This window comes from Anser brachyrhynchus (genome assembly GCF_964034855.1).
Source record: "Anser brachyrhynchus genome assembly, chromosome: 13".
Lineage (NCBI taxonomy): Eukaryota > Metazoa > Chordata > Aves > Anseriformes > Anatidae > Anser > Anser brachyrhynchus.
Window position 1 is genome coordinate 5,197,192 of NC_137708.1, and position 26,457 is coordinate 5,223,648.

At 36.9% G+C, this 26,457-nt stretch overlaps 1 protein-coding gene across 14 annotated transcripts in view; it reads left to right on the top strand.

Moving 5' to 3' along the window:
* The window catches only part of PCDH11X (protocadherin 11 X-linked), a 484,442-nt gene that overhangs the window by 332,299 nt on the left and 125,686 nt on the right, over nucleotides 1-26,457 (top strand). For 12 of the 14 annotated variants that reach the window (XM_080553216.1, XM_080553221.1, XM_080553198.1 and 9 more), the window contains exon 6: nucleotides 22,291-22,489. In XM_080553216.1, coding sequence (XP_080409342.1) covers nucleotides 22,291-22,489 — 199 coding nt within the window. Of the gene's footprint in view, nucleotides 1-22,290; nucleotides 22,490-26,457 lie in introns of those variants that run through there. The other 2 variants (XR_013938705.1, XM_080553215.1) reach the window with 2 other exon arrangements.

The following is a 26,457-nucleotide window of genomic DNA, read 5'->3' on the forward strand; positions in this document are numbered from 1 at the left end:
CGCAAACATAATCTTGTATGCTGCAACCATTACCAGTTTGCTGCATCCAAATCACAGAGGAGGTCACTTGACTTCTCCAGTAATTTTGCAGTCAAAATCCTGTGGCAGGCAAAACCCCCCACAGCTTCTGTGCAAAACCAAGACTTTTTGTTAGTCTAATTGAAGCCCTAATGATCTAAAAAGCTATAAGTAGTCCAGTTACAGTGATACTTCCACTTGTAATTCAAATTAAATACCATTAAAATTAATATATGCAAACTTTCTAGTATCTTCCCCTTTCTCGGGTGTTAAGTTACATTTCCACTGTCTCCCTGCTTAATGGCTTCGTTGTGGAGGGAGATGAAAATACATCAGATGAGAATACATCAGCATTCAAGCCCTTTGCCAGAAGTGTTGATGTCAGTGGTTTCTTGTTCCTCGCCCTGAGCTCCAGTCGAGGTCACCTTTGTGTGCTTGCTAAATGTTCTACACCTTGGTCTTTCTTCATTGCACTACTTTCATTCAAATTTACAGTATATGGTGTCTTCTACATGTATTGAATACTTGTTCTTTCTTCTTTTTGTTAGCCCTAAAACTGGTCTTACCCAGCTCCCACGGGTGCATTCACCACTACTTTTTTTTTTTTAAATAGATCTCAGGGCATCCAGTGTCATCCTGTGCCTGCACTATTAAGGCCGCTGTAATTCTGTGCCTATATTCCTCTATGCTGCATTTTATCTATACTCATAGATCATTTTACCTAGAATAGCTGCATGTTATTGCTGTCTATTAGTTTCATGGTTTATATTTATAAGGGTATATAAAAAACGATAGATAGTTCACTGTACCAGAAGTAGAAAAACAATTGCACCTGCTTTTCTGAGTCTTGCTGCTACAAGCAAAGCAAGCAAACAAGAAAGCCACATCTCTGTCCAGCCACGACAAGCCCAGACACAGCCTGAGAACATCCGAGGTCTGTGCTGCAGCTCAGCACAAAGCCTGGGGCCTGTTCCAAGCAAAGGCAGCACCACATTTACTGGCTACATGCAAAAGTACAAGTTACCTGGAAATTTATTCTCTATGAACATACCAGAAACTAAACTCTTTTCTCTTTCACCACAATAAATTAAAACCTATAACGGTCTTTTTCACACTTAGCTGTTTGCAAACTTCATCTTGTTGTACTCAGTTCTTGCTCCCCAGGCTTGTACCTAGATCTGCTACACTTGCGTCATTCATACCCTGATATTGTGTGTATTTTCCTTACCAATGGATAACTTATAAAAGGTACCAAGCAGTGAGGTACCTGAATGCCGGCAAATGATAGTTGAACCCTCTTAATAGTGAATAGTGAGGATGAAATGTATGTCTGTGCACATTCCCTGAGTTCTTAAATTCCGAGTTCTGGGCAGAGGGAAACAGGGTTGTGTCTGGTGGAGATGCTGAGTAGTAAGCACACCAAGAGAAAAATCTGGACTCCCACTAATTTGCAATAAGCATTCATAATTAATTGCAAGTATTAAGAGTAACATTGTTCACTCCTCCTGTGATTTTCAGCACCCATTTTTCCCTCCTCTTCCTTGATTGCTAATCATATCACCTACAGAATTGCTTTCCTGATGAATCTCACCAATCTGTGGGACCTGTGGGCAGTCTCTCATATGTACTTCACTACCAAAACATATACTTTGATTACTGTATGCCCATAAAATATAATTTATCTTTTCAGAAGCTTAAGAGTCAAAATATCCCAGAAGGCCATTAAGTGGACTTGCCCCTCAAGTCTTAAGAAATAAACAGAGTTCTGATTTGATATTGTTTTGAACACAGTTTAAATAACCACAATATCCCATTTCATGAACTGTGTGCTGTCTAATGCTCCTCTGTATTGATTTTCATGTTTGGGAATGCCACTGTGGGTTTTCGTAATTTTGTTTGTTGGTACTGAAAAGAAAACTAACAGACGAAGAGAAAGAGAAGAATAAAATAGTTCTTGCTACGTCTCTGAAACATCTTTTCTTTTTTTTCTTTTTTTTTTCATATGTGGCTGGCTTTTAGTATTTGTCCAAGCTCTCAAGGATTTTCTATGTTAGATTAGTGAGGGTCAGTGATTCTGAAAAAGTAAGATATGAGGGAATAATGAAAATGTCCATGTGAACAGGATATGGGACAAAAGCAAGCTGTTGTTGCATTGCTGTGTCTGTACACTGTGGCAATAATGCTGCGTGATTGCAGAAATGGACCCAAATGAATAATAAGCAGGTTTTTGTTTTTTTTGAGCAGGTTAAACTGTCAGCCTATCCCTAAAATATTCTTCTGTCTGTCTTACTGAGTTAGCTGTAGCTCTTCCAGATGCTGGTTTTTTTTTTTTTTTTTTTCTCTTACTGTGCAAGCAGAGATGTTACACCAGCTGGCTTTTTCCTGTTTGTAGCTCCTGTGCTTTGGCAAAGGTCGGTATGTGAAGTTTTCTGCTTGACTTTGGCATGTAATGTTTGATGCTGTACTAAGGTTAAATTATCCATTTAAGCACTGTCTGAAATGAGTTGTCCTTTGTTCACTATGCTCTTATTTGAGTCATACTGTATAATAAATAATGAATGAAAAAGAAAGGTTGCAGTTCAGTCACAAATTATTATTTGCAGAATTACTGCTGACCTCTCATTAGCACTTACAAGTGTCAGACCAGCTGTTGAAGTATTAAGGAGATTGCATAATGAAGATTATTTTATTAAGATATATGGCTGGCCAATAGACTGGTCATTTCATTGGTTTCAGATTTGGATCAGACTATGAGCATCCTTTATGTAACTGAGGAATGAAAAGGGCAAGAAGCTAACTACCTTGATCAACTTTGACTATAGTATTTTTGGATTTGCCTACTCTTTGAAAGAGGACCAAGTGTATTAAGAGGTAGCTCATTCTTCATTCAAGCTTTCCTTTTTTTGAAGAAAAAAAGTTTGTTTCGAAAGCAGGATTTTGTATAATACTTCAAGAAGCTGTTCCACAATCAGGTATTACATTTTCATTACCTATTGTAGGGCATTCACATTGGCACACACAATCTGTTCCCCGGTTTAGTGGTTTTGACAGACAAATTATATAGGTATCTTGAAAGTATAAACAACATGGACAAATACAATGTCTAAAATACATTTTAGTCAAAGGCATGCACCATACTGTTACTAGATATCACCAAATCAGGGAAGATAAATGTCACTTTGACCTTGACAGTGAAAAAGTGGAAGCTATTTATAGGTATAAATTAAGGATTGTTCTGCAGCATGCCCCTCCACCCCCCTTCTATTTTGTCATTTGTTTTCTTACCAAAAATCACCTAACTTGTAAGAGATAAATATGTACACATTGTTTAGGAATGACATATTTTTTCTTTCTGAATGAAATCATTCTTGGCATGCAGTCACCTTTCTTCACACCTTCCTTTTCCTGGGAGAGGTAGAGGAATATGCTTGTTTTTGGAGTAGCAACTTAAAAATATCTCCAGGTGTAAATCCAGGGCTTATAAACAAAGGAACCTGGGGTCTGCTATGTGTCACACACTAGGGGCATTCTGCCCTCCTGATGTACTGCTGGAGCTCCAGCCTTCTAGTTGCTGTTTTATGATAACAGTGCTTCAGCATCTTAGCATTTTTATCGTGTATGGAAGAATCAATCTTCCTTGCAAAATACCCAAGGGTAAGTGAGTGTGCTTATGTGGCAAATAGTGCTATATATGCTAGATTATAGCCACAATTCCAGTGTTGAAAGATATTGTGTGATCTGTCTGTGGAGTTTTACTGGATTTACATATGAGTAAAGTACTAATGGCACAGTCATGCAGTGGCTTTGTGTTCAACTGTTGACGGCTGGGAACCTGCTTCAGAGAGATGAGCATGAGTAGTGACCTAAAGAGTGACAAGCTTTCAATTTTCTTTGATGACAGAGTCTTGTACAAATATAGCAAAGTAGATTTAATGTATTTAAGCAAATGTTTATTTACTTATTTGTTTTTAATTCACTTAAATGGAATTAAGTAAAGCCAAGGTGAAGCATTCTTTAAACTTTGGATTTTTCGGATTTCTTCTGTTTCTGAGTTTTGCTTCAATTTCACGAATAAGTTCAGTATTGTTGTTCAGTTGTCTTTGGATTTTTTAGGGTCAGACAATTCGATTTTGTCTGAATTTGCATTCTGGTGAACTTGAATTAATTACAAACACAGAAATTAACCAACCAACCCCCACCCCCAGCAAACAAACAAAACAAACAAAAGAAAACTAGATATCCAAAGCTTTATTTTCATGGATGGGAAAACAGCCATTGATTGTTTTACTCAAGTTTTAAGCTATTCTAGCTGGGATAACAGAGATCACTACACTTAAAATGTAAGTTTTTTATAATTGTGCCTTCTGCCTCTGGGGATCTCTCAGTGGGAAACTTTGTCAGACATTGACAAGACACTGACTGCTTCAGTTTTCCATTTCTGAAGTTAATTGTCCGCTCTTCCCTCACCACTATGAATTGATCAGTTTTTTATTTTTCTTTTATCTGCAAATGTACACTTACAGGACTGGTGGACAGTAAGGCAGTATTTGGTAGATGTCTGTGCTAGATTTCTGAGCTGCAAAAAAGACTCATTAGACAAAGTCTACTTTATGTTTGCTTGTCAAGCAACAAGTATCACAAGCATTTTAGTTAGAAATTTCTAATTCAATGGCATCCCTTTGTTTGAACACAACCATAGCAGTGGGGAAAGTGCATGCTTTCCCTGTCAGGATGGCACGGCCTTCAGCTCTTGTGAGAAGTGCAGTCTGGAAGCAATACTCATCCATCATAAACAGCAGAATTTGACCTTTTTTAGTTTTATTATTTTTAATGAGCCTAGCATTATGATAGTTAAAGCAAAATAACTCACACAAACCACCTTTCACCTGGTAAGAGATCCTTTTGAAAGAGAAAAAGAGAAACATATTTGCACATTTGCATTAAGGGGGCGAGGGACAGAGTTTATTTTTGTTTTTTGAAGGTTTTGTACAGGCTGAAGATTTGGTTAATCTGTGTGCTGCTTGTGGCAAGATGGAAAAGAAGCCAGTTTAAACTAGAAACGCTGGTGTGACAGCTAATGTGTTTTTCAGGAGCCTGTTGAGTAAGTCACGCCTAGCAGTATGACTGTACTGCAGCTTTGTATATGCACTGGGGGGTGAGTTAGTTCTTGGCCACTCTACTTTAACCTGGGAATTAGCAAGGACTCCTGGCTGGCCTGTTGTTGTGGGAAGGGGGTGCATACGATTGTAGTCACAGGTTTTTCACAGATTGGTGTTGAAAATGAAGCAGAACATAGAGTGCCTATGCAATAATTCAACCCAGGCATATAGACTGTTATGGGAAATTTTCTATTACCATTTTCAGTGTTGCTATTTTTTTAACACTTCGGTTAGTTATTTGAGTGTATTTGCATCTGGAGCTGTAGCAATGTGTTTGTAAGAGATGTAAGCTCTGACAAAATCAAATCTTTACAGAAGAATGTATAAATGTGTTGGTTTGTGATGTAATGCCTTTAGGCATCCTGAAATCTGATTTTGATTTGCATTGATTTGCCTGTATTTTTGTTTGATTACTTCTAGGCTTTTATTAGAAATGTGGTCATTCCTATTTGTTCCTCCATAGGGCTTTTACATAAATGTGCTACTTATGCAGGCCACTCAGTTTTTCACTGGTCTCCTGCTGAATTCAGCTCCACTCCCAAGTGGCTTTGGAGCCTGAAAAATTAAATAAAACAATGTAGTAGTGGGCCTGCATCTGAGCAGTTCTGATACTCTGAGTTTCTGAAATGAGTAACCAAAACATTTCAGCATTCACTTAATACGTCTTTCATGAAACTTCTATGCTAACACTTCTGAAGAAGGTTTCTAGTGCTCTTCTATCACAGGTCTTTGACTAAAGAGTATTATAGAAAAATATTATGATCATTTTCCATAGAGTGTTATTTCTTCTGATATTCTGGTACAAATTCTGACAATATTGAATAGTAATATTGATGTAGTAAAATCACTGAATATTTGTCTACTAATGTTTCCTTTGTGAATGTAAATTTGCCATTTAAAATAATATTTACTTTTTCTCTGAGGATGTCTGGTTTTGTCAATGACAGCATGTTGGGACTCAAGATTTAGCACTCTTGTGTATCTTTGAACTGATCAGTATGACCATGTGTTAGTTTATCAATCTGGACTTTATTAGGGCTTTCATCAGTTACTTCACTCAATAAGTTTCACCGGTGGGAGGGAGATGGGGTTTGGGGGAGATTTGGATAAACTCTGCTAGATGTAGATAATGTTTCTGTCTAGGGTGTGATGGTACTACCTAGAAATATTTTAAAAGTCTGAGTGAGCAGATTGTAAGATTAAACTCAGAAAGGAACACCCAGGCTTCTAATTGAAATTCTTTATTATATTGTGGAGCTGGTGAGATGACATATGCGACAGAGTTCAGTCCATGTGCTCAGAGCTGCCTGCAATGCTCCAGTGGTTCTCCTGGAATAAGTGGCACATGCTGGCAGGAGCACTGCTGCTGCATACAACTTCAGAACAAAAGATATTTCTGAAGCCATATTTTCAAGTGATATCAGATAATTATAATGACTCAATCTTAAGCCTCATGAACCTGTAGAGCTTTTAAGTGGGAACTTTGCTTGTCAAGGCACTCCTTTCTTAGCTTTGAGTTTCTTGTCTCTAATTGGAAGATTTCCATTAATGAATTGGTCTTTTATTCACAGATGGAATATTTGGCAGAATCCATCTTCTGCGATCACCAGTTTTCCAGTCTTGTTAGAGCAGATAAGATCATTATTGTTCTCTCACTTGTTCGCAGAGGTTTAGTGTTAGGAGGTATTTCTAACGGCATTTTTTAATCTGTATGGCTCCCTTGAAACAGACTGCATTAGACCTCTCTTCAGTGAATACCTGTTAGCATTGGCCAAACTAGGCAGAAAACGGTTTTATTGAATATCTTTCTTTTGGCTTTGTGGCGTATGTTCTGGGTTTGATATGTTTTTAAGTGACGCTTCATGTGTGTGTGTTTATGGGCATTATTCTTATAAAACGCACATGCATAATTCCCTGTTTGGGGCAGACTGTGGTAGCATATTGGAATGTTTTACATCTGGTAAATACTTTTTTTACATACACATTTTGAGAAAGGAAAGCTTTTTCTCTGTGGAGGTATAGTAGATGGAGAACATGAAATGTAATTATATCTGGCATAACAGTGTCCCTTCTGTCCAGAACTCCTGATTTCATTTCTGGATTTTACCACTGACTTAGCTTTAACCTTAAATCACAAGAGTCAAGTGGGCATAGATGTTTGTGCTTTGGTTTGTTGATTTGTAAACTGTTTTAATGACTATCTTTTCTATTCTGTTATTCTGAAACTGAATTCATCTTTCTAAAGCCCATTGGAATAAAGAATGATATATATGTGCAAAGTACTATTACACTATAGGCTGTTTTTCAAATTTCTAGCATCTATTGTTAGTCTGTGGCAGTTATTGTATATTTGCATCGCTGAGAAAAGGAGATTTACTGAAATGCAAAACCCACGGGATGCAAAAATACTTAATGTCTACCTAGCAAGTGTAAGAGTGCATCACTGATAAGGAACTTTGCAAAGTTATGCTGATACAGCGATGTGCTTGTGGAGTGACAAGCAAATTATTGATTGGAGCTAGGAAGTCATCTTCCTGTAGTGTTGTTTGTCTTCTCTTTCTACTGCGAGTCCCTAGGGACTCAGTGGGGAATTAGACTAGTCTGTACCAAGAGTGGATTTATAGTCTTTAACTGTGGAAAAAATCGGGTTTATCTTTTGAGGCAAGGTTGTAAACAATTATAGAAAGTGAATTTGTTGGCTGGGTTTACAGTCAGCCATCACAAGGGCATATAACAGGAGAGGAAATGATTGTCTCCCAGCTTAGGGAAATTACTTGCACAGTTGCTTGATCTCTTTCATCAGAGTCTCTTGGCATTAGTCATTATTTCTGTTATGAAACAAATGAACATATCATGGCCTGAGTCTCAAAGGCAACTCTGGAGATGTAGTTGAAAGGGATCTCGATCACTTCTGTTTCAACGTTTGTGATAGCATTTACTATCTTCCCACCTTCCTACATGAACACTGACTGAAATCTATGCTTGATTTTGATTGTGTTATGTTGAGATATGGTGGTACATTTCTCTCGTAAATATATTCCTGTATGTGTTTCAGCTACCTATGTCAACACAGCCCAAACCTTTAGAACTTACGGTAAGAGTACAAATAAGTTGGTTTTGCTTCATGCTTCTGCTTCATTTCTGATTTCCTGGTAAACTACTTTGAAACCCAAGCAGTGCTGCCAAACTTCTTTCAGTCAATGAGCCTGCCTCAACCTTCTAAATTTATTCCACTTAATCTTAGACGAGCATTGCTTTTATGGGGAAGGGGTTGTTGGCTTTTGTAAGAAATTATTTTTTTAGTTTTGATATACTAGAATGAAATCAAAGTTACTTTAGTTTGTATTCTACACAAAGGTCTGAATCCAGTTTTCTGGAAGTGAAGCTTCATCTCCTGCAGCTTTAATTTCCCCCTTGCAAATATCATGTGTTTCTATTTTCTTTGTTATGTATTTTGAAATGTTTAAAGGTCTTACACATTACAGGTATTATTTCTGCTGTGGAATTGACTACAGCATCAGTTCTGCAGCCATTCCTCCCCTCCCCATCACCCCCTCCTGTAATACAGCTTCTTTATTAAGGTATTTTTAAGCAGTGTGAACAATTAGCTTTAACAGTAGCTACAGATATTTTTGATTCCTCAACACCATATGAAATTAAAAGAAGACAGCAGAATTCACCCATTAAAGGCCCTGATTTCTGACTACTAATAAAAACACATTTCAAAGTCTGTTGCAAGCGAAGTTGTTTAACAGTAAGCATTTACCTTCCTCTTATTTTTCATCAAGTACCAATATGATTTAAAATAAAGTGGGATTTATTTTAAAGTGACGATTAGTCCCTGGTGTAATGAAGGGTCCTGGAAGCATTTAATTAGGCAACAACAAAAAGCACAAAATGAGCAAAGCTGATTCTGTAGATAAGTGATGATCATACTGAGAAAAATCAAAGTAGAGAAGCCTTTTGCTGCTAATAGTTTAAGTGCCTTGCACACCCACTGCCTGCACTGAGTACAATAAAATGTTCTATCGCACATTCTCTCCATCATACCCAATATATGATCCATACTCCTGCAAAAATAGCAGAGATAATTAATTCTGGCTTAAGTATTTAGAAAGTTATTAAGTGCTGCAATTACAGGCTTTCCAAATGGCAGTACAGAAAAGCAGGAAGCTATTCTCTACACTCCCCACCACACCCCCCCAATATCTGAGTGTGCTGAAAAACTTCAATTCAGTAACATAAGGAAAAAAACCCTGCAGGAGTGCATCTTAATGTAGTGTTAATTGCATGAAGGAAGAATATAGCTCAGGAACACAGAGGGTGCATTTCGTAGAGGACAAATAATCCAAAATACAAGTTTGATGAATTCCCTTTGTCTCTGTGCTGTGGTTGTTGCAGCACTTTTGTTTATATTGATCTGAACGGCATGGAAATTTTCTTTCATCTGTCATTTACATTCATTTTACCTTGTGCAATTGCCTCTGCCAGCTTACATGCTTGTTTTCTGGTGAATCTATTAATAAGATTTCCAGTACATCAAAAGAATTTCTTTTGTGCAAGGGTAGACTATAATGCACCTAAAGTGTAGGAGGTCTCCTAGCTTCAATTTTACCTACTAAAAGTTATTAATGAGTTCTGTGAAGTAAAGGAAAAATCAAAAGGAGAATGCTAATTGCATGCTATAGATTTTGTTCCACTGCTTACTCATTTAGTTGGTGACTTGCAGAATAGGATATTTACACAGTAGCTTTCTTCTGATTGCAATACGCCACCTGAATTGACAAAAAAGACCAAATGTCAAATTAATTAAAAACAGTATGCGAAGGAACATAACTAGTACTGCAAGTTTGTATTTAAACATTTTGCCTGGAAAATGTGTGAAGTGCATTTTTGTTTTGTGCAAAGCATAGACATGCTGTATGCCAATGAAAATAAGAAAACAGTGAGAAATATCTTGAAGAGTAGAATTAATTTGAATTCTTTATTCAGGCAAATTTGTGCATAATGATGGTTCCAGGGTGAGCAAACAGGGCAGTTACCATGTTTATTCAGGAGTGTAACTGATATAGGAGTGAAAGTCTGTCTACATTGCATGTATGTGAAGAGCGTGCGTGGAAGAAGACAACCGTGCCCATCATGTCCACCTATTGCCCACATGACTTTTATACCAGCTGTTTTGGCATTAAGGCTATTATCATTCTCTCCAAGCCCTTTTTTCCTGCTGCTTTCCTTCAAAGGTTCTCTCTTGTTCTCAGCAGTCTCACTTCTTTCTCCTGACTAGTAAGAATATAGTGTAGAACCAAATCGTTGCATCTGTTTTCAGATGGCTGCATGTTACAAGGGAATTCTGCACCACTGTGCTTTTCTGTGTCACCTAGAGCAAGCAGTTACCTTTCTTGATCATCTCTGTTGTGTGAGAGTTGTGAAAGTACTGTGGATTTATTGGTTGCATGTTTATTGGGGCTTGTATGGTGAATATTTTCACAGAATTGCAGAATCACAGAATGGTTAAGATTGGAAGGGACCTCTGGAGGTCATCTGGTCCAGCCCCAGTGCTCAAGTAAGGATACCTAGAACAGGTTGCCCAGGACCATGTCCAGGTGGCTTTTGAAGATCTCCATGGAAAGAGAAGTCACAACATCTTTGGGCAACCTGTTCGAGTGCTCCGTCATCAATAAAGTAAAGTTCTTCCTGATATTCAGACAGAACTTCTAGTGTTCCAGTTTGTGCCTATTGCCCCTAGTACTGACAGTGAACACTACAATAAAGAGCCTGGCTCCATCTTCTATGCAGCCACCCTTCAGACATTTATACACATGGATAAGATCCCCCTCGAGCCTCCTCCAGGCCGAAGAGTCCCAGCTCTCTCAGCGTCCCCACACAGCAGAGGTGCTCCAGGCCCCTGATCAGCCTGGCAGGCCTCCGCTGGACTCTCTCCAGTGTGCCCAAGTCTCTCGTGCTGGGGGGCCCAGAGCTGGACACAGAATTCCAGGTGCAGCCTCACCAGTGCTGAGTAGAACATGTAATTACCTCTGATTATTTATCTCTGATTATTTACCTCTGATTTAACTGAACCTTACGTGAAATTTGAATAATTCTGCAGGAAAGATGGTAGAAGTATTAATCTTTAGTCTATCACATGAGGAAACAGAAGTAGCCACTGCATCTCCTTAAGGAGTTGCAGGAGAGGCGTTTGTTGTGCCCTTGTGTTCTTCTCCCCCAGCCTCTTTCATTTTTCAGCTCTTTGAGTCACTTCTACTTGGGCATCTTTCCACAGGTGTGGGGACTCTGTCACAGGATTATGTGATTTATGAGTACGCAGTGATGTTATTTTTGGTATTATACAGTGAATGACTGGTACTAACTTGCTCTTAAGCAAAACAGCAGTATGTTCAGTGCTGCTGCTGCAGGCCCTTGGTGGTCTGTGCAAAGTGGCAGCTGGTAGGCCTGAAAGGAAGGCCTGGCCTTTGTGCTCACTAGAGCTGCCCAGTCCTCACTTCTGTGCATTTCTCTCTCTTCTCCTTGGTGTTTTTTTTGTTTGTTTGTTTGTTTGTTTGTTTTCCTCCCATTAGTGTATTTCTCAGGACTCCTTGAGTTACTTCTGTCTTGCTCTCTACTTATTTTGCATGGCTTTAGTTCATATTTTCTCACTCAGGTCAGTAACGTTATTTTTCAGTAAAGCAACCCAACGTCCAAGGTCTGCACATTATCAGACGAGGCCCTTGGTGACAGACATCTGAACCTCAGAAATCCAAGCCTTGAGTTACAGCTGCCTTCCACAGCTGCACTCTTGTTGTGGTTTAAGATCACAAGCCTCACGTTTGAAGTTGGGGCTGGTGTTGAGTGGGGGCAGCTGCAGGCACGGCACCTGTGCCATGGGCAGGTCGCATGCACTCGAGCTGCACATGGCCGCTTGCAGCTTGCTGTGGAAGAAAATGGCTTTCCTCAGGCTTCAACCAAAGGCTCGCTGTTCTCCTCACCGAGAACTTCATTATTTCTTCATGCAAATTAGCATATGCTTCATTGTATATTTTGCTCCGTGAAGAAAGATGAGTAAGTAATCTTAATAGTCACACGGAATGACTGCACTGAATATAGAAATAAATTAGGAGGATTAAGGAACAAGGGAAGGCTAATGGTTCTATATTTTGCTTTCCTGAAATCACACAAGTGGTGAATTCTGAAAGACAGTTATATATTCTGATTATCTGAAAGGACAATTGCAGAGGCATAGCTCTGTAGGAGGGAAGGATAGTGTCAATGATACAATACAGCACTTAAATTCATGACATTTTTCTCATTTACAAATACGTATTTCAGACATCCATTTAAGAATGTTAGTAGAAGGTAGCTCAACTTATTTTAGTCATTTTGAATATTTCATGTATTCTACCTAAACAATTTTAAAACTTATTAATTACCAACCTGATAGTATAAGCCATGAAAACAATGATGAAAATGGGAGATTTCTGACTTTTATCAATTAAAAAATAATGCTTTTTGTTAAAACACTTTGGAAATTAAAATAGATATTTCATATATTTGAAATAAGTATTTTAACAGTGTTCACAGTGGCATGTATCCCATAGCACCTTTTCTATTTACAATAACAATATTGAAACAAAGCAATGTTTACCTGTCAAAAATTCCTTTATGTCAGCATATAGAATAACTTCTCCTAGGAATAAAACTTTTATCTTGTGATTAGAACGGTAATTTCAGGATACGTGTTCTGACCCTGAAACCATTCTTGGGTTTTTCTCAGTGGTATCTCTTCTGGTTAAAGTTTTATCGATCCAAGACAGATTATCCTGGACCACTGGGCTTTAGCAAATGTGATGCTGATAAAAGTTGCCATACTTAAATGCTATAATTTTACTTTGTACAAAACAAATACATCATGAGCTGCACCATTGCTTGTGAATTTTGGCCTACAGATTTTCTTTATATTCTCTTGCCTCTTCTTAACCATTTCACCCAAAGGTGGACTAATTATAATTGCCATGAGAATGTACTTTAGATAGGTTACCTCAGATTACAAACACACTGTACATTTAAAATTAAGAATGAGTAATCTAGGTGGCTAAAGGATGTTTGCTGAAGGACAAAAAGTTAGGCTTTACAAGCAAATATTGATATAGATATTACATATTATATATTATATATAAAACTACATAGTAATATCCTTTCACTACCTACAGAGGGCTTATAAAAAAGATGAAGAGCAACGTTTTACATGGGCAGATAGTGGTAGGACAAAGAGTAATGGTTTTAAACCAAAATTGGGGAGATTTAGATTAGATGTTAGGAGGAAATTCTTTACTTTGAGGGTGGTGAGGCACTAGCATAGGCTGTGCAGAGAAGTTGTGGATGCCCCATCCCTGGAGGTGTTCAAGAACAGGATGGACAAGGCCCTGGGCAACCTGATCTAGTGGGTGGCATCCCTGCCTGTGGCAGAGGGTTGGTACTAGGTGATCTCTAAGGTCCCTTCCAACCCAAACTATTCTATGGTTCTATGAATATTCCCACTTAACTATCCTATGCAACCTGCAGGCACAAATTCTGTAAAGCTCTGATTTATTCTGTAGGGTGAAGTACAGCTGAACTGATACACAGCTACCTGTGGTAGAGTATTTAAGAATTGTACTGTAGCATGCCTTGACTATGTATGTCTAATATGTATGTCTTTTCCTGATTTCAGTACACTTTCAACTCAAGAACCAAAATAAGATATAAGTCCCATTTTGGGGGAAATAGTTATAAAAATATCCCTATGTTGGTTAGAAATGATGAAGGCACATTTTAAAGCCTCTTCAAGTGAATATTTGTAATGGCTTGTGAAGTTCTGTGCATGTATACTGCTTCAGAAAGATTTGACCTTTAAATGAAAAACTGAATAGAAAAAAAAATCATGAATGGAAATTGAATCAGGTTCTTGAGATTTCTTCCAGGTCTCTATAGCTCTAATCACCTCATTGTGCTTGAACTTAATGGCTTAGCCTTGACTGGTATGATGCAAAAGTAGGAGCTGGAGGTTGGTGAGTGATTCACTGGAACAACATTTATTATTCCATAAATCTAAACCTAAAAAAAAATAAAAAAATATATATTTATCTGAGGCACAACTGAAATGTATAAATTAACAGAATGAAATTAGAGCTAGAGTGCTAGGTACATTTATGAAAATATAAAATCTGTGCTATTTCAGTATTGACACAAAGAAAATACTAGGTAAGCTGTACTGTTGCTTTTAAAATAAATATTCACAATTGTAGTAACATCTGATCAGTATTTCTGCTAAAAAAGATCTGTTGTTGGGTTAGCATGCAGAAGTAATGTCAAATATTACCAAAATATTTCTAAATTATTATTTATTATGTTATCATTACTAATATGGCTTTGCCTACCAGAAATCACACATTCAAGATAATAAGTTCAAAGATAATAACCTGGAATGTGAAGAACATACTAAAAAAAGAATCAGAATCGAGACTTTCCTATTTCTCAGCCTTAGCAACAACACAGCTTTAGTGCAACTTTTGTGTGTAATTTTTATTTAATCACATGTCAAATTGAAGACTTACATGAATTAAACTTCAAAAAGCATGCTTTCAGCTTTCATTTTGACATCTAGTTAGCATACAATAACTGCCTTTCAAAAGCAAAATAAAATGCTTGACAAGCTTTAAATGTTATTTTCAGTTTTATTTGCTCTTTTATTTCAGTTCTTTGTTGTTATGTTGAGAAGTGAAAAAAATCAATTCAATTATTAAATGTTACTGGAAATTGTTGTATTAGAAACACTCTGGTACAAGGAGGATGAGATTCTGAAAATAACTATCCATTGAGGTTCTCAGGCAGAAGTTTGTGAAGTTCCAGGTTTTTAATGTTTTGGGTGTTGTGTTTTTTTGTGGGTTTTTTTGTGTTTTTTTTTTTTTTTCAGCAATGATTCATCTAATGAGTTTGTTTAATGGCCTCTGTGCTGCAAAAGGAAGATGGAAGCATCAGTGCAGCTTCTAGTTACTGCAGTGAAAAACGGCATTCATAAAAATTTACTCCTGAAAGCAATAGCTAATAGCTGAAATATATGAAATTTTTACTTTGTATCGGTTAGGTAAAATTTCACGTCTGCAAGAAATGCCTATAGAGGTGTATAGGTATAGTTTTTAAAAGGCATCCTGTGTTGTTACAAGACAGTCTTGCAAGATTACTTCTCATCACCTCAGCCAACTATGGGTGTGAGGGAACCCAGTTGCAAGTAATTTCCATTTGAGCAGGAAAATGGGTACCTTGTGTTCCACTATTTTGCGACAGGAAGTAATTCTTTCATTTAAAAACTACAAATCTGACTAGGGTAGTCATCCAAATTTCACTTGTGTTTGTCTGGGCAGTCAACCAAGCTTTCATTTGCCTTATCAAAATTAATAGATTATGCCTCTTGCGTCTAAATAAATTAATAAAGTGAAAGGAGTTATTTCAATCAATAATGAGTGAAAGCCTAAAACTATTTACATGTCTCGTATTACTCTGGAACAGTTAGAATGTTAATCACAGTGATGAAAGGTAAAAGTATTTATCAAAGCTTTCTGTTCTTTTGAAAGAAGCCAGATGCTGTATTTTCCATTAGTAATTAGTGAGGATGTAAGATACCCATTATTAAATCAGGAGGACTAGATAAATTATAACAAGAATGTCAAAAGGAATTCTCTGAATCACACAGGTTTATATTGAGTTTCTGAAGTTTTAGGTATCTGAAATGTAATGTTTTGCCAGTATTTAAAAACAAATGTGGTAAACTAGGAAAACACAAAGTCTGTTTGACTTGACAAACATATTGAATATCAGAAGCTGAAAAGGATGCAATTGATAGTAGAACAGTAGCTGATACAGTTGAACATGTTAAATAAAAAAGAGGGTTGGTTCAACAAGCTTGATCCGTATGAGATGGCAATTAAGGCTGATAGTATTGGCAATAATTGGGGGGGTTGCTTTTTCTTGTGAGATGGGGAAAATGCTGATTTTAATGTCCACAAAGCTTGGACCTGAATTTATAATACTCAAATCAGCAGGATGCTGTCACTTTGATGTCCACTGCCTCTCCCCTCCCCCCAGCAGACAAGCCCTTCATTTTTGCTCTTTTCAAAAAACAGTCCTGTGCAGGACCATTGCAGGCCATAGTGAAGAAATTTTTAACACAAACTAAATCTTAAGAGCTAAATCTTAAAAGGTGGTTACAATAGTGGTTTTATTATTAGTGAAGTGTTTCTAGCTGTGAGTAATATTGGTGACCAAAAATGTTCAGCATCTTTATGTATACTCCAAAAGAAAATACAGGTTAGTGTTGGCAAAAATTTAGAAGCTATTCTCATTTGAGTGATAAATGATAATGGGCTTCATTCCTTCATATTTGTCTATGCATCTATCTCTATACAGAATATGTATGTGTTTATATATATATATATATGGAATTAGGCTTAAACTGTAATCCAGTATCAATAATGCTGTAATTTAGCCTCTCTGTAATGCTTGTCCACATGTAATTGTCAGTATCGTGCTGGTAAAGACCAAGGCTTCATCTAGCCTGCATCCAGCAGTGGCCAGAAATGTGCACAGGGAAGGCAACAAACAGGGCAAGAGTATATGAGACATCTCCCAGTGCTCCCAGCCTCAGACTGATTTCAAGGCAGGCTGTTATCATGGTCTGCCCAGAGTAAACCCCAGGGGATCTTTCCCCCTGAACCATGCAAACTTTTTCATCCACAACACCTTACGGCAACGAATTCTGTAAATGTTATACTTCCAGCTTGCTGGAATGACTCCAAGGGAGATTGTGATGTTTTAAAGTGAGCTATTGAAAGCTCCCGAGTTTTGGTCTATGCACTTGGCTTTTGGGGCACGATTTGGAAGAGATTTTGTAGAGTAGAAAATTCTCAAATAAACTAAGAAAAGTGTAGGATCTCTTGGTTGAACAGGGACATAAAACGCCCAAGAATTTTTATTATTTTTCATGGATTTAATACTATCACTTAAAAACAAAACAAAACAAAAAAAACCCTCAGTTCATGAACAACTTTAGAGTCAAGATCTGATTTGCTGTTCATCATTTTTTGCTATAATACAGATCATTAAGTTTCAAGAATGTGAAACTGAACTGTATTTTATGTGGAAAAGAGTCCTTCAAATCTTCAAAGGACTGATTTACATATTTTTTTTTTTAATAATGCTTTTTAAAGAAAAAAAACGTAGGGAGTGCCATATCTTTTAGGTTGTGACTTGTACCTTAAAAGGAGTACTCTCTTGAAGTGGTATCTTGCTTCAATGTTCTGTGCTGCAAATCAGTATGTGAAATGCAGACTTAGAAAACAATTGATAGAAACTGTTTGGACTGTAGTAGCTATATTGCACACTATTAAATTTAGAGAATGAAAAAAAAATAAAAATACTGGCTTTTCTTTTTGAGTTTCAGCAGAAAGATTTGTTTTCCATTGGGCTTGGGGTTGGATCCTTTTAAGCTGTTGTGAATTTTACACTGTATATCTGTCGAAACAAATGGAACAAAAGATTGTAGTTATGGAATGAAAGGTGATATAAAAAAAGTCTATATAGTTTAGAGCTGGAAGTTATACTTTGATTGGGGATTTTATTTAAGAATAGAATTAGCATTTGTCATAGCTGAAGATAGTTATTGTTAAATTATTTAAGGAATTTATTTCATACTTTCCTAGCATTTGAAAGACGTAAGCAACTAAGAAAATAGATTTTAAAGTTAAAAAATATTTTGAATAGTTCTATGTTCACTGTCTGCATACTAGTGAAGAAACATATTGAAGTAGTCCTTTTGTTTTATTTGCATGCTATTTTAGAGCATCTCCTAAATAAGGTCTGTTTTACATCAGAATTATCTTCTAAATAATATAATTAATTCAATATAAATTAAACACTATTTTTTTCTTTACAATCTCCTTTTAAAAAGATATTAATTTGCTTCAGTGAATGAAGATAATAAGGTTAATAGTTTAATGTTCTTCAGTTTATGTCTGCTGCATTTTCTATTACCTTTTTTCAGTTTTTGATTATAAATTGGCTAACCCCTGGTGTATAATTCTAGAAATCATCCCTTCAGTGTATCCAAAGCTATTTACTTAGGCTCATCTTTTATTATTCCCTCTGCCACAGCCTAATTATTGTAATGAAAGATTGAACACAGAATAGTTTGGGGCTTTGATCAGTCTTCATATAAATTTCAATAATGGGAGTAAAAGGTTTGAGGTCTTCTGAGATAATTTGATCCCTCCAGACACACTGCTTTTACAAAATGCATTTCTTTTTTGGATACCATATGAGACCTCTAACAGAATTTGTGGCTGGGTTCATGACATCTCTGGAAGCAAAATTCTCTTCAGAACAATAAAAAATAATTTAATACTGCTAAATACATCAGAGCTATTGTATAATACTGGACATTTTTCCTTAAATTTTCCCCTCTTTTTTACCTATCTGTCTCATTGTCTGTATTAGAAGTTCCTACCTACATCAGCATTTTTGAAATGCACTAAGAATACATGAGTTTTTCTTTCATTTTTCTCTTTTTAAAAAAAAAAAAAAATATACTGTCATTCAAATAAATAAAACAAACCATAATCCATGTTATTCTATTACTATCGGTGTTAACTCTTTGGAGATAAACAGAAAAGCAGCTGGAGTCTGAGGATAATTTGTAATCTTATAAATTGAAATTTTAATGCCTCAAGGAGGAAATTTCCAAAATAAATGTGACAGAAGATAAGTCACAGCTTTTGGGAAAGTTTTATTAGAATGACTTGTTCCAGATCATTGTCTGATATCTGCACGAATTTAGAAAATGGTAGCACTGCTATGTAGAGAAAGAGATGTGTTGTTGTTGTGTTTTGTTTTTGTTTTTTGACAGTACTCTGTCGTCAGTGTTATCAGGTGTGGCCTATCCAGGGACACTATCGAAATAAAAGTCATGAGCCTTTAGCTGATTCCAGTTTATTTAAAATCATATGTTTTTCATCTTTCCTACTAATAACACCTTAATTTATGTAACTAAGTATTTAGAATTTTATGGTTAATTTGGGGGATACTTTTTGAGATTTAAAACTTCTTTGGGGGCATGGATTTTGTTTTTCTTCTCACTGAGCTAGGCAGTTTATAAAACAACTTCATTACTTTCTTGTCTCCTTTACTTCAGCTGCTAAAGAGTTTTTGCTGTATTTTGACTACAAACCACAAACAGAAATATTCATGTGTGTAAACTCAGTGAATCCTCACTGTACATAATAGTAACAATTGCATTCCCAACCTTTTGCAAAAACTAATATTGGTATCTAAATCTGACACTTGGGCTGATAACATTTTAGGAATATTTTATTCTTAACATTCAATGGTAGCTTGGAGATGAGAAGATACACACTAGCATGGGTACCAAATAGCAACGTGCAATGCAAGACAGCACAAGGCAATGTAAAACTCACAAAATGTGCATAGTTTTTACAGACAGATTATGCAGTAAAGGTTGATTTCTCGTAGATATTGTGAATATCAGACTCATTTAAGACAAAAGCAATAGTATATTCAATTCCTACATGCAGTATCTGTACATCTGTGCAGGCCAGGTACGGTTTTGTATGCAGGGAGCAAATCAGAAGTATTGCAGGAATATTTTTGCTGGATCAACTCCACTAAACTTCATTTTTTCAGATTTTCAGGAAACAGTAGACTGAGACTGCTGGTATAAATAAGGCTCTGAGAGACAATTGCCAGTTAAGAAGTAGAATAGGATAAATCATATTAGTTATTTCTGTGGATCCATCTGTCTTTCTGGACCATGCAGAGACACCACAAGTATCTCCAGCCACCTGAGGTGGGAGAAGGATTAGATAGGTGGCAGGATGAGCAGGAATACTGTCCCGGGCAGCCCTTCACAGAGCCCTGCTGTGGCTGTGGGATCGGCTGCAGACAACAAGCTGTAGGGTTAAATAATAATTCTTCTGGTGACACCAAAACTGGGGGTGGTGGTGTGCTGCTTAGCTCTGAACTATTCACTGTCTGCAATTTTTTTTTTCCAGTGAGCTCTAAGGCTGCTCCTGCAATCCCAGGACGGATATCCTTGCCCCTTTCCATTCTGTGTGATGAGGGATGGTTCTGTACTCGCTTTTCTAGAGCTCTTCAGCTTATTCCTTGGCTTGATCTGTCCAATTTTTTCTTAGACTACTGCCAAATGAGGGAGAATCTAACAACTGAAAATTTGGTAAATGTACAGAGCTGATTCAGAAAGCAGGACTGGAAAACACATTATACTTGATGATCAACAGAAGAAATCATCTGGAAAAACAGAATACCAGACAGAACAAATGCAAGGTGCTGCACTTAGGCTGCAGTAATCAATGGCACACACCAGAAAGGGTGGCCCCCAAAAGATCATTGGAAAAGGAGCCATTATAGTGGCTGGCAAGGAAAACATTCCCTGAAAAAGACAAAGCAGTAGTAGAACCTGTGGGAGATGTGAAATGATCCTTCAGCTCTACTCCGCACTTTGAAGATCTCAGCTGAATCTCCGTAACAAATTTTGAGTAGTGCACAGAGAAGCATGTGTGCAGGGAAGAGCACTAAGAAATATCAGAAGACAGAAGACAGACAGAAATAATGTCTGCTTATTCTGAAATAGACTGAAGTGGCAAATACCAGAAAGATGAGTGGGGATAACCAGACCATGATGGATGGGACTGTCGCAGTGATTTATTTTGTAACAAGAGTCAGGTTAGACATTGAAAGAAAACCTATCCATTAGTAATGGTGAAGCACTAGAACATACTTTCTGGAAAAGCAGTGAATTTCCTACTGGTAGCTTTTAAGAAGAATTTTGACTCACATCTGTCAGGAATTACATAGGTAAAGTTGATCTTGCCATTTTCTTGGCTGTACCACACTGTGCAGCAGCTGTCTTTGGTCATACGTAATAATGTCACACTGGAAGAAATTTTGAAAAATAGATGAACTGAATTCACTTTTTAGCAAACTCTTCATACAATGAATGGCATTCAACACCATCACCTATAGTGACCAAATCTGACAACATCTGCTGTACTATAAACACAGTATATATATGTATATGTAGGTGAGCTTTTTTTTTTGCATAATTGCACGGTTCTCCAGCATTACTAATCCTAGCAATTCTGGAACTGGACAGTTTTGCATAGCCTTTCAAATGAAATTTTGAATATTAAGCTAAGTACATTTCAGTTTTTTTTATTTTTTTTAAACATTTGTGTCCCATGTTTTCAAGATAACTAGAAGATCTGCTAATTTCTTTGCTCCCATATATAAAAATACTGTGACAGATTTACCTTTCAGTAATAATGAAAATGTTGTCCTGTGCCTGACGCATCGGGTCCTTTATTCACCTGGCCCTTTCTTCAAGCCAATAGCCATACTGTGGCAGCTTTCCTTCCTCTGTTTCCCAGCTTCCAGTCTTTTACTGTTAAGACACAGATCTGTGTTATAATGGAAATCAAAGGGATTGTAATGAAATGTCTGAAGCAGAGTAGTGGAATCTACTTTCAATTCATTAGTTTAATGCATGTGCAAAATCTATTAAAATTGTTTTCAATACATAAGGCATGTTATTGTTTGTTCCTTCTCTGACCTGGAAGAATACAACAATATTAGAAGTGTGTCACATTTTTTTAGGCCCCAAAGTGTGGAGCAGCTTTTAATAGGAAAGAAAATGTCTTTTGAAAACTATAAAACTGAGCAGTGAAATAAATTGAGCCTCAAAAAGTGATTGAAATCTCCAAGTCAATATACAAAAGGCATCCAAAGACTTGTGAAGTCTGACAGAATCTCTTTAGTTTGAGGTGTCTTTCATTTTGCATCAGGTCTTACATTTTTAAAAAGTAGAAAAAAGCAGTGCTGTCAGGTGAAGCAGGTTTGAAAGCAGGCTGCCTGTTCATGAAAGCCTGAAATTGTGCACAACTGTAGATAATGTGTCTTCAGCAGATAACTGAAATAATACATTTCCTAAATTGGTTGCATTAAGCAATTACTGATACTGTAGTAGAAACCATATAATTTTCTTCCTTCCTTGTAGCCTCAGCGCCGTGTCACATTTCACCTACCAGATGGCTCCCAGGAAAGCTGCAGTGACAGTGGGCTTGGAGACCACGAACCCACCAGCGGTGCCAGTACATCGCACCCTCTGCCCCTTGGCTTTCCCCAGGAGGAGTACTATGAGCAAGCATCGCCCAACAGCCGGACAGAAGGAGATGGCAACTCAGACCCCGAGTCCAGTAAGTGATGAACTCTGGTCGTGTTGGTCATTAAAAAGAAGCCCCTTTCTGATATTTAAATGATTTAAGGCAGTGATTATAATTGAATGTTGATTTTAATGTGGCCAAAAAAGCCCTGCATTTCTAAAAATGCAGAGTAAGTATGTCCATTGGGAATGAAACAGTCTTGAGCTGTAAAGAGTTTATGGATTACCTGGTATTTTTATAGATCTGAGGTGCTTTACGTATGGGAGCTTTCTGATGAGGTTAACACTATTGCCATTGCAATCATACATGCTGCTCCTAGGGAGTTTATGCTTTTTTATATTTCTGTATCCAACATTAACGTGCACACTGGTTTGTGTAACACAAATAACTTCAGGATGACACCACAGTCTTTAGAAATAAGGGTTTATTGATTTGTCTTTTGAGAGCAACTGTGATATGTAGTAATTATCTCAAGAAAGTATGTCATATGACTTAATTCAGCAGTTATCACTGGCTTTTTATGATATTGAAAACAGGCAAATCAAGGTGAGCTCGGGACCATGCTAGGACTATAGATACTAGTTTTGCTTTCTCTGCCTTGACATGATAGCCACTTAGAAACTCCACTGTACAGGCAACTGTTAATTACCCAGGGGCTCTTTATCTGGATTAAATTGAACTGTGCCATTGATAAAAAGACACCTGAATGTGTGGAAACCTCTAAGGCCTTGTTAGAGGCCTAATAAGTGATTTGGAAATACATCTGTTCTGGGCAAAACTTGGCCCAAAAGGTGTATTTCAGCTGCTTTATTATATCATGAAGAATGAATTAGTAAGTCCAATGCAGTTGAAATAGCTCTGTGAGAAGGTAGTTACATCTCTGCACTGGCAAATACAGCATCCAGCAGAGAGCATTAGCTCTGACTCAGAGCTGCCTTTAATAAATTCAGCTTGGCTTTTGGAAACCATGCTGCTGTCTTTGCCTTGTAGTGCTTGAGACTAGAGTCCGAGGGCCTTGTGTGCAAAGATGAGGTCCTCTCTCTGTTTTTCTTTTAGTTCTTGAACTATTAACTGGGGATCTTCAGTTTTAGACTTTTAAAACTTTGTAAAGTTAACTGGTTCCTGAAGTAATTCCAGATTATTATTTTTTTCTGAGTTGATAGACAGCTGGCAAGAACCAGCAGAAGTTTTGAATATTCTGTTGAAAACGTAACTCGTTGTTTGGTTCTGTGTGTGTTCATATATTTGGGGCTGTAATATACCCTTAAGAATATTTTAGACAGTCAAGCTGAATTTTTCATAGAATGAGATTTTAAGGGCTACATATATACCCCAAAAGAAAGCACATATCAAGTATATATTGTATGTGCTGCTTTTTCGATGCATACACATGATCTGAATTTGCTTTCCAGCTCCGTCCTCCTTTTGTTCTTTGTAACTCTTATTTATGCTTTACTGAAGTGAGCAGGTTGTACATAAAATCAGCATTTGGACCCTCTTGTACAGAGGGCATGGTGCATGGGAATTGTTAGAACAGGCATGTGGATGCTGTCTTGCTTTTTAAAGAGAGGCTTGGGTTTTGGACTTGCCAGTGCTTTTTGAACCCGTTTTTTGCAATTGTAGGAGAAATATTACTCATGACTTTTCTAAAATGTTGGCCTAAAACCAATATAGCTTTAACATCTGAATCTCATTGACACATATCACTGTGCAGGCACCTGATGTCTTTTCAAGTGTGAAATTTGAAGAAAGTTTAATCACCTGTCTAACTACCTGACAGCTCAGTTTTAAACTTGAAATCACAGTTTAATTAGCATTTACATTTTGTGGAGATTCTTTGCCCTTCTAACTTGTTTCCTTTTGAAACAATTTAATTGACACAATATAGCTTGATGCTACAGTATTAAAAGTGTAGTTTGCAGTCCTTTTTAGCATTTTATGCTTATATTAATGGCAGCATCTAGTGGCAGAAAAACAAGTAGATATAGATATCTATGATGTGCTTTCATACATCTAAGTAAAAGAGAAAAGGAAGACCCGCGGCATATTTATGTTCAGTGTACTGCTAAAAATGAACTAACTTTTACTAGGTAAAAGCAACCAAAATATTTTCTTTAACGATCTATGAAAGTGTTCAAACTGAGGTTCATTTCACTCATCTGTGCATGTGTGGCAAATTTAGTCAACAGTGAAATAGTGGAAAGCATTCTGAACTGATAGTTTCCACTACAAACATGCTGTTAGGGTTCTTTTTTGTTTGTTCGTTTGTTTTTAAAAACATGCTACGGGAACGACATGAAGCTACAATATGGGATGTTCAGGCTGGATGTCAGGAAAATGTTCTTCATTGAAAGGATTCGCTGGAAAAGGCTCCCCTGGGAAGTGGTCATGGCCCCAAGACTGCCGTTGTTCAAGAAGCATTTGGACAATGCTCTCAGACAATGCTCTCTAATTTTGGGGTGGTCCTGTGTGGAGCCAGGAGGCTCCAGGACTTGATGATCCTTGTGGGTCCCTTCTAACTTGGGATATTCTATGATTCTAATCTAGTTTGGAATGGCATAATCTATTTGAAGTACTTCTATTCTTGTTTCATGGACCAAAATGTTTTTAATGTAAACAGGGAGTGTGAAAAGAATATACAGTCAGATAATATGAGTAAATACCTCAACTCATACAGCAGAATAACCATAGCCTTCATTCTGTCTTAAGATCTCTTGTATCTGACCTATCTTAATATGAAACCTGTCTAAAATGTTAAGCCTGATTAATCATCTGGTGGTGATTTAGTTCAACTTTGCCAACCAAGAACAGATACAGTTAGGATGAAACAATTTCCATAATGTCCAGAAAATACTGGGATGTTAAGTGGTTTATGAGTGCAGATTATGGATGCCACCTCACACAGGAATATATTCAGAGGTGTTTTCTCCCTCTTGTTTTTCCTGAATACAGCTCTTTGGTTTTATTTGTTTCTCTACTATTGGAAATGATTTTATTTGGGAAACTATCCATTTCCTAGCAATAGCAAAGCATTTATTAAAAAGCACTTAAAAGATCCTGTATTGTAATAAAATAAAATAACCAAAGCTGAGAACTATTGGTGAGAGGAAGCCTTACAAATTCATATCCAATATAGGACTGAAGCAAGAGGGTAAGAATTGCTCTAAGTATAAAGTGGTTAAAAAACTATGAGCAATTTCAAAGTACACCTTTAAAATTAATTGGCTGTACTAATTAAAATTAGAAATACACTATTTAAAATGATTTGTCTTCTCTTAATTTTGTAGCCTCCCCATCAAAGCATACAGAAGTAACATGCATTATAGTAGGTGCTTCCTAAGGAAAAGATGCCAATAAAAACTAAGTCAATAGTAATATAGAAATGCATGTAGGTTGGTAGAGAATATTGTCCTTAAGTAACAGCACTAAAGTGTATGGTGTTAAAATATTCTCTGTTAATAAACTGCTCAAACTAACAAGGATGCTTCAATAACTCCCCATGCCCATGATTTTGACCATTCCACCTTCCCCCAGCCCCCGTATTATGTTTGAATACAAAACACACTACAACCATAGGCAAAATTTAGCAAATTCTTTTTAGCTAGACTACTCCAGCAAACTCTCTCTCAATGGTGCTCACTTAGTGGTAGTGATATTGACAGAAGGGTTTGAAGTAAAAGGTGCATATTAACTGCAGTTTTGCTTGGTTAATGGATAAATGTGTAACATATTAATGACAAAATTTCAAACTTCTCATATTTTTAAAGCCTTATCGAAACAATCTGGCTATTTTTTTCTTCTAAAAATGCTCTAGGTGCTCAACCATTCTGTGATTCTGTGAAAAATAAAACTATTTTTCCTACTTTCATTTGGAGAATATGAGACACACAGTTCAGCTAATAAATTGGACAGAATAAGAGGAATATATGATAGCAGTTTACAGAAAAGAAAAAGAAAGAGAGAAGTTGTTTATATAAAATAATATGCAATTACATAATTGT